Source organism: Phoca vitulina, unplaced genomic scaffold (assembly GCF_004348235.1).
Source record: "Phoca vitulina isolate PV1807 unplaced genomic scaffold, GSC_HSeal_1.0 scaffold22, whole genome shotgun sequence".
Classification (NCBI taxonomy): domain Eukaryota; kingdom Metazoa; phylum Chordata; class Mammalia; order Carnivora; family Phocidae; genus Phoca; species Phoca vitulina.
The window spans coordinates 28321538-28336724 of NW_022589725.1; the positions used below are offsets into that span (position 1 = coordinate 28321538).

At 40.6% G+C, this 15187-nt stretch overlaps 1 protein-coding gene across 6 annotated transcripts in view; it reads right to left on the reverse strand.

Moving 5' to 3' along the window:
• The window catches only part of KIF16B (kinesin family member 16B), a 298817-nt gene that overhangs the window by 221510 nt on the left and 62120 nt on the right, over positions 1-15187 (reverse strand). For all 6 annotated transcript variants that reach the window (XR_004301248.1, XM_032419796.1, XM_032419797.1 and 3 more), the window contains 3 exons: positions 14684-14859; positions 8286-8351; positions 4886-4945 (listed from right to left, as the gene is read on the reverse strand). Coding sequence is in view for 5 of the 6 variants with exons in the window: in XM_032419796.1 (XP_032275687.1) it covers positions 4886-4945; positions 8286-8351; positions 14684-14859 (302 nt within the window). In the remaining variant the exon portion in view is untranslated. The remainder of the gene's footprint in view (positions 1-4885; positions 4946-8285; positions 8352-14683; positions 14860-15187) is intronic.

The following is a 15187-nucleotide window of genomic DNA, read 5'->3' on the forward strand; positions in this document are numbered from 1 at the left end:
CACTTTGAATGGCGAATTGATCCAAATGAAGGATGGGACCATAATCTAAAGGAAGGCAGCCACCCACATTCCTTCCCATAATAAAAAACACACACTCACGTGTAAGCCTTTCAAAGAAGAATGAGGAACATATGATGGAAGGTAGAGATAGGAACAAGACCACTGTGTGCACAACACTCCGTGTTACTTCTCCCACCACACCATCAGATCTGTATGCTTCCAGGTCGTTATGGGCTGAATTGTGTGCCCCTAAAATTCAGCTGCTGAAGTCCTACTCCCCAGTACCTCAGAATGTAACTGTATTTGGAGACAGGGCCTTCAAAGAGGTAATTATACTAAAATGAAGCAGTTAGGGTACAATCTGCCTGATGTCCTTATAAAAAGAGGTGATTTGGACACAGAGGGTGACCAGCGGAGCAGGCACACTGAGAAAAGGCCATGTGAGGACACAGAGAGAAGGACACCAACCACACGCTAGAGGGAGAAGCCTCAGGGGAAACCAACCCTGCTGACACCTTGGTCTCAGACTTCTAGTTTCCAGAATGGTGAGAAAATAAATTTCTGCTGTTTAAGCCCTCCCAGTCTGTGATGTTTCGTATGACAACCCTAGCAAAATAATATAAAGGTCTTGGTTTTTGTTTCTTGATATTACTTTAATGCACTTAAGTTTCTGCTGCACGCCTGTTCCGTGAGAAGCAGAGTTCCAGAAGCTAGCTCACAGGATGATAAAGAGACAGTCCTTGCCCAGACCCTGCTCCTGTTCAGAGGGAGAAATCAAGGCCACCAACCTCAGATTATAATGGATGCTGCAACAGAGGTAAAACCAAACGCTATAAAGGCCCAAGGAGAACAAAATCATTCCAACTGGGAAGTGGGGGAGAAGTGTGACCAGAGAGAGCACTTCCATGTGGATTCTGACAGGTCTTGAAAGGGGAAGGAAGCATCTGGAATGGTTGAGCAACACAGGCAAAGGCCAAGAAACACTAAGAGACCCAACGCGCAGGTATGCACAGGGACCAGCAGGACATCTGGCAGCGCAGGTGGGATCCCAGGGGTCCTGGGGCAGGGAGAACTGTCAAAGTAAACAGGGAACTGAGGAGACTGCTGCCTCTGGGAGTCTGGACTTTAATTTCCAGAAAATGAAGATTAATGAAAATAAGGAAGGCAGGTTAAGGGGCAAGAGAGTGGATATACAGAGTACATTGTGGAAGATAATAAAACTTTCATTACCTAACTGCCCAAGAATGGCCTCCTTAAGATTAACATACTTTGTACCTTCATTAGCCGCTTTCAAAATAAATCCAAGGACTTTATTATGTCTTAGCCCGTTAACTTGGATCTAGGGAAGAGGTTGCCATCCACCCTGATTTCCAAGCTAGGAACCAGGGTATGAGACATTTGTGGGTAAGTGTCATGACCCAGTGAGTCAGAAAGAGAACTGAAGTCTGAGATCCGAGTTCCACAGTTCAAAACCTGAGGCTCTGCCATTGTCACCATGGTGCCACAAGCCTGGCTCTAAACAGCCATCACCCTATCTTAGAGCACGAATGTGGCCAGCAGCCTTCCACTCTCCCTCCATCCCCACACAAGAGGATCTTGGATCACTCATCCAGAGCAAGGGAAGCTACAGACCAAATTAAAAGAAGGGAACAAAGTTACTCCTTGGCTTGTGAGCATCCAGGAGCTCAGGATCTAGCGATTTCCAGGGAAATGAAGGGATTTCCAAGTGTAATTCTGCCACTAAGGGACCTTTGCCTTACACACTGAGACTCCTACCCCTGCATGAGAGGGGTCTCCCATATATTCCAGAAGCAACTCTGCATGATATATGCTGATAGACTAATCCTGGGTCTCAAAACTGAAGGAGGAGATACAAGCATATGGCATAGACGGCTCAACACCGACAAAGAAGATCATTCTGATGACTGAGAAGGTGGGTTATGCTCCTCTCCTTAGTCCTCTCTTCAAACAATACCCATGGTTTCCTCTGAAACGAATCGCCGATACACTTAGACAAGAAAAAGCAACAAGGCAGGCAGTCACAGTGCCAACAAACACCGAATCAGCTCTCTCCTCTCCCTTCAATCCCCTGGATATTTTAACTCTCTTCATTCTTCTCCCCAAAGGTCTCTCCTTGGATGTTCAGAACTGGGGGCTTGAAAAGGACAACTGGCAAATGGGCAGAGTCAACAACTAGGTCCTGACAATGAACATAATCCTGGGAACTCACTGGTTCACTGGGCTGGTCCCTACAAAATGTGCAAATTCTCTGGAAGAGCAAGTTCCCAAAATTTGAAGACTCACATTTTAACATGGGTGTGTGTAAATTAAACCACTGATCTCAAAGCAGGTTGTACATTTACACCGTTGGCATCACCTTGTTGTGAATGAAGTGTACTTCTTTCCCCCTTGATTTTCAGTTCAGCCAAGTGACCTGCTTTGGTCAACATGATGCTAGAAGGCACGGTACAAACAAAATATTGAAACGTGCTTGCACAGCTAGGCCTGCCTGCTAGTACCTTGGCCAAGACCATGAGAAGAGCATGCTCCAGACAACAGCTGGTCCAAGAGGATGAGAGACATGTGGAGCAGACCTGGAACCCACCCACAGCCTGGACTGGAGCCCAGCCAAAGCAGACTCACCCAGCCAACCCCCAGCCAACCTGTACATGCATGAGGGAAAATGCTGTTTTAAGCCACTGGGTTGGAGTGGATTCTATACAGCATCACTGGAGCAAAAGCTGATTGAGGGAACAGTCCGACAAAAGAAACACGGGAAAGGATTTCATAAACCACACAGATACAAACTCATTGGATAACACTCCCTTTCCCTCATCAATTTCCAAAGAATGTTTTCAAAAACAGCATTTGAGCAGCTGCCTTTTTTTTTTTTCTTCACCTCAGGCCTCAGGCACTGTCTTCCAATAAGAGAGGAAGACAGCCCTTAAAATATCAAACGTGAGCAGAAAACGACTACAGATTTAAAACTCAAATACCAGCAGAGAAATCCAAAATGGGCTTGCAAGAGCAAGAGACAGAAAAATGTGAAATATCATTAGCCTTTCTCGTAACCTTTCCCACCTAGCACACATCACATTTCCACTCTTCTCATCTGAAAAGTTTTTTAAAAAAATAAAAATAAAAAGATGTATGAATAATGGAATTGCAGGACGACGTAGCTTCAGGGCCCAGAATCACCTTAGGAGGAAAAGCCTAACAAAGGAGCTGACGGGTTCATCATGGCGGCTCTGAGGAAGGATCCCTCCGCGGAGCTGCCACAAAACCCCTCCTCCAGGGACCCACAGGGACCCACAGAGCCCACGGCAGAAGGGCGAGGCTCGAGTGTTCAAGGTTCTGGTGCGCTGCCGCCCGTGCTGACTGGCACTGATTTTCAGAGCTAACTATTTGGTTTCTCTCTTCCTTAACTGGAAGAGATTTCCATCCTCTCTCTTTGCAGATTTACCGAGGAGAGCGTACACTGTGCCATGAAAGGTCAAACGACATGGGCTTTACAGTCAGGGGAGGCGGCACTCTTTCTGAGAGCTGATGCCGCCGCAGGATGAAAACTACCCATGTCTCGGGGGGTGTTTATTCCACACCTGACTACCCTGAAATGCGAGTGAGGTCCTGGCTCGGTTTCCTGCACAAAAATCTCTAGACACAGGAAACGCTGAGGAAGTACCTCAAAATAATACGACCCTATCACCAGAACCAGGAGGGGAGAAAAGAAAGTCTGGACTCAGGACCCCTCACTTAGGGCAGTGCTTTCTGTAACTGGAAGTATCATCTCGCAGACCATCATGACCAACCCACCCACGCTGAGAAGCACAGCACAACATCCCACCTCACGAGAAACAGTCTTTTCAAGCCCAAGAGCAGGCCAAGCCACCTAAATGGCACATGGAGAACTGAACACAGTATGACCCCTCTCAGAGCTGTTAGACACAGAACTGGCCAATCCAGGCCCTTCAGGAGCTTGCCCCCATGACACAGTTAAGTGTGTGCCCCGTTTTCATGTACAGGGGATCCAAGTTAGGGTTCTGCCAAGACACGCAGCTAAACTTCATCTATCCAGCCTTGCTAATGGAATTGCAGGGCTTGCTAATGGTAGAGGAGACTTCACTCGTCTGGGGAAGTTTTGCCTAAATAGGCCTAAAAAACAAACCCAGGATTCAGTGGTCTCTGAATCACCTACTCTCGTGGGTGAGGTCAGACACTATCAAAGCTTATATTCAGGTCTGAACCTCAAACCTGGCATGGCTGACCCTCAACAGAAGACTCAGGTTTCCTGCCAACCCAGCAAAAACTGGGAACATGAAGAAATACGTATTTTGAAGCATTTTGAGGATGAAAACTGGAGGCCACTGGTGACACCTTTCACGATGAGCCTCGCCAAACAGGCAGACCATCTCTGTCTAGCCCTTGAGACACACAGATCAAAATTCCAATAGGAAACTACTAGTTCAGAAATTTCTGAAATCTAGCCATGCTAATGCATGCATATTCTACAATACTGCCATGGAACATATTTTTTTTTTTTTTTCTCATCTAACATACCACTTTTACACTGGGTTTAACAAAGGCAGGAAGGATGCCCTTGAATATTAAGGTGAGTTTAATACGTGCTGAGTCAAAAATGGAAAAACTCCAACAAGTGGAAACAGAAGTATCAGCATCCCCTCTACATGTTAAAATACACAGAGCTTTAATATCTCATAGCTACATTTCCATTTCTTCAAAATCAAACCAGAACCCCAATCCCCCAAAAGTCACCGATCTCACCTTAAGCAAAGCCATAATAGCCATATTTGAGGGAGAAAGAAAAAAACGTTTTACCTATTTAAACCAAGATAATAAGATTAAGGCACCTTATTACAGTCCTTACTTTCAAAATATTTTGGGTTTCATTCCACTTATTTGTCCATTCCTTGGTCAATTCTTGAACCTAAAAGGAAAAACACACATGTATGATTGCTCCATAAGAAAATTATTGTGATTTTCTTCTAGAAAGTTTCCAAACTCTTAGAGCTTATGAAAGGATGTACGATATATTTTAATTAGATAGCAATTTCAATCCCTTAAAGAACCATTACCAAGGATAAATCAAACAAGCTGATCTCATCCTACAACCTACATTAAGGCAAAGGAAAGAAAAGGAAAAAAATTTGTCAAGTTGCCTAGAGTTTTACAACACTCTTTTTTCATGGTATACTTAAATAAAAGCTGCTTCCTTGGATATTAACCAAAAATGACAAGGATGACAATGTCCCATTAAATGGGTTACTTTTTCTAATTTATACTTTAGGTTCTAAAAAATAGTGATTTATTTTTCTAATTAGATGTGGCAATTAAATCACCTTGGATGCTGCAGTTTTCTTTAAGAGATAATCTGCTTTTCTAGCTAATTAATAGGGTTTATAAATCTCATTCCATCTTTAAAAAAAAGGTAGCTCTTTAATTAACTTTTAGTAAAAGCAAAAACCTTTTGATAAAAATCAGCTTCTTTCCAGTCTGCTATAACTCAGGGGAGAAAACATTCCCAATTGTTGAACACAGCACAGTTGGAAACTGCTTCTCAAACTTAATGAAAATATTCTGCTGGTTCCATAAAACTTTTTAAATGGTCCTAGTAAGTCATTCTAGTAAGTAACTCAGTGATAGGTAGAAAAAAAAAAGAATGTGTCCTGTAAAAAGGAATATCCCTGAAGCTAAAACAGAGTAATGGGGGTGGGGGGGTGGGTAATGACATGATTGGACAGAGGACACTCTGTCCTTGAAAGCCTTTCTCCTCCTCTAATTTAGCACCTCTGCCACCTCCGCACTCTTATCCCACCTGAACCTACTGCTCTTCTCACTGAGAAGTTAGCTTACTTAACCAGACCAAAGTGCATGCCTGAATACACCTGCTGCACACTTTCTTCCAAGAGGAACACTTCCTGCAAGCCACTGAGTATGATAACTGGAAAGGGCATTCATGTCAGAAGCCTCCCTGACAGAAAGCCTTTGTGACTGACAAGAGGTGGAGAAACCAGAGCGACAGCTTACCCAAGAAGAAAACCAAAACATACCTAACCCACCTATACCCAATCGTTCAGTGGTCATTCATTTTACTCCATTTACCCCAAGTAGGGCTGGACTAAGTTAAAATCGTATCTCCTCATTTTACTAGTTAGTAAAGTCAAAATCCATTATCTTCTTGGTTAAAAATAAATAAATAAGAAACACAGGACCAACCCTCTCTAGCTTTGCTTTTTGTGTGTTTTTAATGGTTTGCGAAGACTGTCTTTATGGCCTGGGGCTGCACGCATGCTCCGGTCTTCCATCCCCTGAGTGATGCCAACCTCAGTCTCTAATGATAGCAATTAAAGCCACGTGGCTATCAGGGTTTGTTTTGGAGAAGCTTTCAGAGAGGGAATAGTCTTATGCCTTCTCTCCCTATAGGAGAAGAAAAGACTGGTGTATGGAATTTACCAATTTATGATAATAATCAGTTAACAGATTCTCACTGGCAATTTATCTGAGAAACACAGCATTCAACAGTAAATGCTTCTGCATTTCACCGACAGGTTTGCTCTCACTGAAGAAACGACAAGCCAGTCAATCCTTTTCCAATTCAATCAAATAATTCTAGCTTTAAACAAATTGTTAAGTATGCCTTGAGTTGATTTTACTATTGAATTTAAAGCAAATAATCTTCATTTATAAAATAGACAAGCGTGGGATACCACCTCTAACAAATGATCAGGCGGTAAGATTTGCGGCCAAGCAGATAGCAAATGATTGTAAAAGGTCAGCAAAAAAACTAGATTAAACTTACAAATTGTTATGAATGAGATAGGTAGTCATTTCTGTCACAGCATGTGTAATGCATTTAAATTAAAATGTTTATTGGTCTCTATTAACTTGCTAGGTATTCCTGAAAATGATTATTAAGAAATAATTTAAGACTATATCTGGACATTTCAAAGCACTCAAAATTAGAATTTGAGTACTAAAACATAAAATTTCATGAGAAAAATTCGGATTAAGAAACTAATGTTTTTACTAATGCTATTATCTGCTAATTCATCAGCATAATTATCTAGGGAAGTGTCAACAAGTTCCTAACTAAAACCCAATTTATATTTTCAATATTGTGTATTCTTGAAGAGCTTACCAACAGAATCCAATTTTCTTTCTCTCTCTGTTTTAACCATTCGGCACAGTGAACAAAATCCAATCCCAAAAATGTTCTCAATGCCTGTTTTTCTTTCCACAGAGGAGTATTTTTTTAAAAAACAAAAACAGTACAGGGGCACCTGGGTGGCTCAGTCGTTAAGCGTCTGCCTTCGGCTCAGGTCATGATCCCAGGGTTCTGGGATCGAGCCCCACATCGGGCTCCCTGCTCCGCGGGAAGCCTGCTTCTCCCTCTCCCACTCCCCCTGCTTGTGTTCCCTCTCTCGCTATATCTCGCTGTCAAATAAATAAAATCTTTAAAAAAAACACAAAAAACAAAAAAACAAAAACAGTACAGAATCAGGTCAGCCATGAAACGTCGGGGCCACGACATCTCCAGAGCTGCCCTGTCTGCCAGGCACTCCCTGCCACTCGCTCTTCCTGCCTCAACTCTCTAACTTAAGGGAAACTAAGCATCTACCTGGAGTATTCAGAGATCTGCCAAGGGCCGCACTTCCCACCAGAAACAAAGTAAAAGGATGACAAAAAACTAAACGGTGGTCATGCTTCAGCTGTAGTGAAGCTGTGGAGACCACCGCTGCTTCATGAATGCTGAACATAGCCTCCTTGACCCAAGGCTCCCGTCTGCTCTGAAGGACCCAGCAGCCTCGCTGCTTCAAGAATACAGCCTGTGTGTGAATTTCAATTGCAGTTAACTATCATGTACCAGACATTTAATAAGTCACAGAGAATGTGATAAGATATATAAAAAGTCGACTATTGTGCTTTTTTTAAAATATTTTATTTGAGAGAGAGCAAGCACAAGCGGGGAGGAGGGGCAGAGGGAGAAGGAGACTCCCTGCTAAGCACAGAGCTGGAGAGGAGAGCGGGGCTCTGGCTGGATCCCAGGTCCCTGAGATCTCACGACCTGAGCTGAAGTCAAATGCTTAACTGACTGAGCCACCCAGGCGCCCCTATTGTGCTTCTTTAAAAATGGGGTGGGGCAGAGGGAGCATTAAGTGAAATGAAGAAGGAAAATGAGTTTTGAAGAGCAAGTACCAAAAAGCAGGCACTTAAAATAACAGCAAAAGTTAGGATTTAAAAAAATAACAAGTTGAGTTATCACTTACTCTTGCTTCATTCTGCTGAAGTTTTTCCTCCATACTTAAGGCTGTGGGAGAGTCTAAGAGGGCAATCTACAATTTAAGCCATAAAAGAGAACTGTAATTATTAAACAGCAATTATCTACAGGAAGGATTTATCCATGATTGATAAACTATCAAAAACTGCCAAATAAACTATTAGGAAGAGGTAAAATGTATTGTTCCACAACCCCCCAAAAAGTGTCATTCATCACTAAGTCTTTAATTGATGGGGTACATATCTCATAATATTCAAAACCATGGCATCCTAAAACCTACATTTGCAATACAAATCAGTAAAGCGAAGGGAAAAGACAAACATGTAACATGCTGACATTCTGCCAAAATCAAACACAACCTAAATCCCTAGATCTGAAAGGATTCATCTGTTTTGAATAAGCACAATGTAAAAATTCAAAAAGAAGTATAAGTCTTGCTCAACCACAGGCTTCTAGGATTTACACATGTTGACATATGCAAATGAAACTCATTTATTTTCACTGCTGGGTTCTACTCCACGTATGGTACGGCTACACCACAATCCATTTCTTTATCCATGTTGCAAAGGTGTAAAGATTGACATGAGAATGACAGGACACCAAAATCAGGTTAGAAATGGGACAAGGCAGAGAGAGACAGGAGAGGCAAAGGGAGCCGGGTGGGGCACACAGCGGCTCTGACTATGTTCGGAACTCATAATCTGAGAGGCAGGGACCGAGTACTCCCCCCTAGGATGTCATCAGAAATAAAAGAAAGGGGTCTCAGAAAAGGTACAGATGAGAGCATGTAGTCAGTGGTACTGTAATAGCATTGTATGGTGACAGATGGTGGCTACACTTGCGGTGAGCATGTAGAGAAGCTGAATCACTCTGTTGTACACCGGAAACTAATGTAACACTGGGTGTCAACTAGACTCAAATAAAAGGAAAGAGAGAGGGTCTTCCTCCCTCCCCATCCCACGGGCAACCAGTCTTACCCAATAAGCTGTGTAAACCTGCAGTTTTTCTGGTCGTATGCAAGCATATTTTTGTTGTTTTTTAAACAAATAGCATGAATACTATTCTGAATAGTGCCATTTTCACTCAACAATATATCTTGGAGAAAATCCAGTACAAATAAATCCACTTCGTTCTTTTTGAACAATTCCAATGCACTGTACAGTGCCCCACTATATGGATATTCCATAATTTGTTAGTACTTTCCTCTTAATGGAAATGCAGGTTTTTTCTAATCTTCTGTTTTACCAGCAATGCTATAAATGACTATCCTGTACCAGTTGCCTACCATGTACGTAGCTGTGTGGATATAAGTTCCTCGAAGGGAATTTGTGAGTCATTTATATGTATGATTTTTTTTTTTAATTGCCAAAGTTGTCCTCCTCAGAGACTGTAGCATTTTTTCATTATTATTTACTTTTCAATTTCTATTCAAATGAATGCAACAGCCACAAGGTGATCTTCTTAGGCTCAGTTCTACATTCAGGCTAACAAGACTACCAGGGGCCACACTCAGCCTCTGTCTACTCAGCAGACAGCAGAGCTAACGACAGGACGGCAAGGTCCTCGTGAAGTCTCTGCAACAGTCCTCACAGCTGTCAGGAGCTACTGTCTTTGGCCCTCTTGAAGGGTTGAGATTCAAACCCGCATGTGGGGGGCTCACCCTGGCTTAGAAGCCCCACCCCCCCCAGGAGGCAACATCTCCCTTACAGGCATAACCTCCAAGGTCCGCAAGAGACACACCCAGTTACCAGGGTCACTGCACTCAGGGAAACCCAAAGCTGTGGCTTCCCGCACACATCTACAGTTATATATAGTTCATCCTAATCCAGATGCAATTCTTCTATTGACAAATAGCTGCCAGTGAAGAAATGCAAGTGCCAGGTGTTATTATGACTGCACTGTGTATATATAGTTGACAATTTTCAAAACAATTAGCAACCCCTTTATAACATGGCTAATTTTACAGACTCCACTCTTGGGATCTTTCATCTCTACTCAAAGCTGAAACATTCCTACCACATCGACTACTCAGCAGATAATCAGACTGAACACAAGCATGCAGGCTATCATGACCACCACACCTTTTGGAAATCCTACCTGAGTCCTTTTAAAAGAAATATTTGGTAAAACTAAACCATTTTCAATTAAACTACTCTTTGCACGGTGTCCATTTAGAAGAAAAATGTTCAGGATTAAATAATATTCATATGAAGTACATGTGTTAAACCAATTCTACTACATCAAAACTGCAGTGGTTTCAACTCCCCTAACCACATGGACAAGCACCTGCTGCCTCCCGCCCTTGCCAACGTACGCTGCAATCAAGCACTGTCATCTGTGCCCATCTGATAGGTTTTCTAAGAATTTTGAGGTGTAATTTACATGCAGTAAAATACACAGCTTAATGACTATTTGTCGATGTGCCCATTTTCATATATATATATTCATTTCACTAGTCTTAGTATTTGCATTTATTGTATTTTAAGGGACACTGAGCATATTTTCATAGATTAGGAACCATCTGAAACTTTTTTCTGTGAACTGTGCTCATATTCTTTGTTCACTTTTCTATCAGCTTGTGATCTTTCATCTTTTTTTAATATTTTATTTAAGAGAGAGAGAGAATAAGCAAGCACAAACGGGAGGGGGAAGAGCAGAGGGAGAAGCAGGCTCCCCGCTGAGCAGGGAGCCTGAAATGGGCTTGATCCCAGGACCCCAGGATCGTGACCTGCTTCAAAGGCAGACTCTTAACTGACTGAGCCACCCAGGTGCCCCTATCTTATCTTTTTAATAGAAGCTCTTTTCATAATAAAGAAAGTGGCAATCTTCTTTTCCTAGTTTGTACTGATTACAGCAAATTTTTATGGTGTCATGTAAATATGCTATGTTCTTCCTTACCTTGGTCTATGTGAGCTCTCATGAAATGAGAAAGAGGAGTTATGGTTCCCTGTGGCAAATATGTTTGGCTCTGTCTCCTGCTATTTCCTATAGTGTCTTTGGTTGTTTTTTGTTTTTTTTCCCTTTATAAAAGCTGACATCATGTTTGATTTTAATTATGAATTTCACTCTTTGCTGTAATAAAGTGCTTTTTCTAGGAATACATAATATACATAAAATGTAAAAACAACATAATGCTGTTTTCGTACCTCCTTTCTTTCCCCTTTGAATTACCAAGTGGGCCTGTGCTCAGTCTTACAAACATCATGTAACAGTTTTACTCTGTGACCCTCTCGGAGATGTGTCTATCTTAAAAGTTTGCACGTGATGACATTTCTATTATCTAGCTATCATTTAAAGTTTCTCTGTGACTCCAGCTACACAAATGAGAAATTCATTCTACTTCCATCTTCTCTTCTTGTCTTGCTTTGCCTCCTGACTTTTCTGGCTTATTTCATTTCTATATTGTTTAATTTTCTCATCTCCAGATACATTCAAGAGAAAAGGAGTTCACTGACATTCTCTCTGCCAGATTCAAAGCAGAAGTCTGAAAATATGCTTTAAATATAACAAAAGAGAACACTTGAAAAGACAAGCGATCAAAATGCTTGACTTCATTAACCATCTGAGAAGTGCAAACTAAAGTCCTCTGTAACACAACTCTGCAGCCATTGGATGGTTACAATGAGCAATGGACAATCCCATTTGTGTGGCTGGAGGCCTGCAGCAACTAGAGCTGGCACTTTCATACACTGATGGTGGAATCTCACCTGGTAGAGGCTCTTTAAAAAATTGTCTGGCAGCATTTGCTAAAACTTAACACATGTACACCTTCTGACCCACCAACTCCACTCTTAGGTGTAAACCTAGCAGAAATGCATCCATACATTCACTAAAAGACATGGAGAAGAGAGTCAATAGCAGCACTAAGAGCCCCAGAAAGGAAACTCCCCAAATGCCCATCAAAATTAGAATGCATAAATGAGCTGGGACATATGTGTACGATGGCATTCAATACAGCAGTGAGAATGAACAGATCTATAACTACATGCAACAACGTGGATCAACCTCACAAACACAACATTGAATGAAAGAAATGAGATCAAAAGAGTATATACTGCATGACTCCATTTATATAAAGAAAAACTGGCAACAGTAAAACTTAATCTATGCCCTCAGAAGTCAGGGTAATGGTTACTCTTGAAGGAAATGGCAGGTAGCACCTGGAAAGGGGACATCAAGGGGGCCTTCCAGGGGGTTGGTAAATTTCTGTTCCTTCATGTGTGTGCAGGTTAGATGGATGGATTCAGCTTGCAAAAATTCACTGATTTGGATTCTTACAATATGTAATTTTCCTGTACATACGCAATTCTTCAATAAAGAGTTCAAACATATATATGTATATACAAACTACTACATATATATCTGTATATCTCTATGTAGTAAGCAAATACATGTTCGATTCTTGTGCTTTATTTACGTTGTGCTTTTGAAACTCTGATGCACATCACATTTTGCATTGGCAAATACATAAACTTATTAAAAGGAGGAGTTGATTTTTATTTAGCTGTCCTTAACCAAATAATAGAACTTTGATTTGAATAACATTCTCAATGAACCATGGTAGCATTTGGAATATTGTAGGAATAGAGCAATGTCATCAGAAAAAATTATACAGAGATTTTTAATGGGCACTTAAGTACACCCGCTTATTTTATTGAGCATCACAAATTTAATTAATTTAGGATAAGCCTGTATTGTCTCACAATAATTTATAGTTTCATAGTATAATAAATTATTTTAAATTGGGACTTCTGTTTTTATTATAATGTATTAGGTTTAACAAAGAATTTTATCTTCAATGCACTCTAAAATAGACTTAACTATCTTTTCCATCCTCACCCTCAAAACCACTGCAACAAAAATACTCCTTTAATAATTTGGTCATGAAAGAAGATAAAAGGCAACTGGCACACACAATACCTCTGAAGACATTCCTCAGATAGAGTATGTAAAAGTTTTAATAAATTAAAGTTTTCTGTCCATATAATAAGGCTCCCTTCAAGGATTTCCTCAGTTTAATTTAAAAAAGGCTGGTCTTTTTTTTTCCTTCATTCCCATAACTTAGTAAACCATTAAGTACAACAAGTTCCATCAAGAATTTTCCAAATACTTTCCTTCACATATAATAGTTTGGGTGATCCTATCAAATCACCCTTAAATGTTCACCTCAGATAAGTAACGTTTTAATAACACTGAAAAAAAGATCCCAATAACATAGTGTATGAATTAAAATGACTATCATGATTCATGTCATAAGTTAGAGCCTGACATCACATAGAGCTGGATCATTCATTCTGGCAACTTCCTTTCACACACAGGAAAGGTCCACATCAAAACATAAAATATACATGGAGATATTTCTAAGTGCAATGAACAATTCCTATTCCACTGTCGTCTGCCATTGTATGGGAAAGAACTGTCAGGTGTATTCCAGGACACAGGAAACTCAGTGAGGTTTTCATCCTGCTGATAGTTTCAGGGGCCAAACCACTTACAGTATGTCAAAGGCTTCAAGGGCCATATATTCCTAGATGAAAAGCTGTTCTAGAGAGAGCACTCTGCTTTTAAAGAAAAGCATTTTTTTTAATGATACACTTAAGACATCCATTTACGGGTTAAGAAAATGGAAAGAAACGGATCTTTGTTTATTTCTAACTTGAATCTAAGTTGAATATTTTAAAAAGCTATCCCTGATTTTCTTTCAAGGTGGCCTTTCTTCACAACAGCATCTAAAACCTATAGAACCTAATTCACGCTGCTCATCTCAAAATGTAACTCTTTGTGCACACTACTAAGATAAGGTCACTGTGAAAAAAACAAAAGGACAAAGCCCCTTCACTAGAATCCCAAAAAAACCTGAAGTGAGGCCATTCTGACAATCAAGCAAGGCCTCAGGGACGCCATGTCAGCCAGCCACAGGCTTGTCACACATGTCACTATATCACATAACCACCTCTGCAATGGGCAGTACAAAATAGATTTGGAAAGGTCTTCAAACAAGTCTTTCATTCTGTTAAAATACATTTTCAAGTCATAAAATGCATGGGTAGAATTTTAAATATTACTCCAAGCACCTCAATTTCCTTCCACTAATGGAGATTATGCTGCTAATCCTACTGCATGCTAAGTTTCCATCCATAATTGATAACTATTAGATAGTTAATCATTTCAGGTTTAGTGGATAAAATCTTCCACATGGAGCACATAATGAATGCAAAGGCCAATGGGAGGGTAATGTAAAGGAGAGACTGGCTAACTCATTCAAAGCTTTACTTAGCACTTATTTACTCAAATCAATACAACAAGTGAGATAATTGTCTCATTAAGATCTAGAAATAGATGTCATTACTCAAAGAAAATTATCCATAAATCTCAGAAAAACCCAACCTGATTCCCTTGAGCGAGCAGTGTTTTCAGTCTGGCTATTTCAGCACGCAGCTCACGGATGAGTTTGACGTTGGCGTCCTCATTAATAGTAGGCTTGTTGATGATGTTTTTGGCTCTATTTGCATAGCGAAGAGTACTTAGGGTTTCTCCGTAATTGACATCAGCAGGTGAAATGGCTGTGAAGAATGAATTCAAAAAATAATTTATCCAGCATTCCGTGTTTCATTTAACACAAAGTTGGTTCGTAATTTAAAAGTCAGATTAACCCCAGGTCATTGGATAGACTAAATATTCATTGCCACAGTAATGAATATTAAAAATTATCTAAGATTTATAGGAAAGGTGCTCACTATACCAAATTAAATGTCATTTTGCTCCTCTTAAGTCTAGAATCAGCTAGCTATCTAACCAACTCTAAAATGAGATATGAGATACTCCACCATACTTTTAGGAGTTTCTCTGTTGAAGACACACAAAGAAGATGATTTCAAGATTATCTGTATA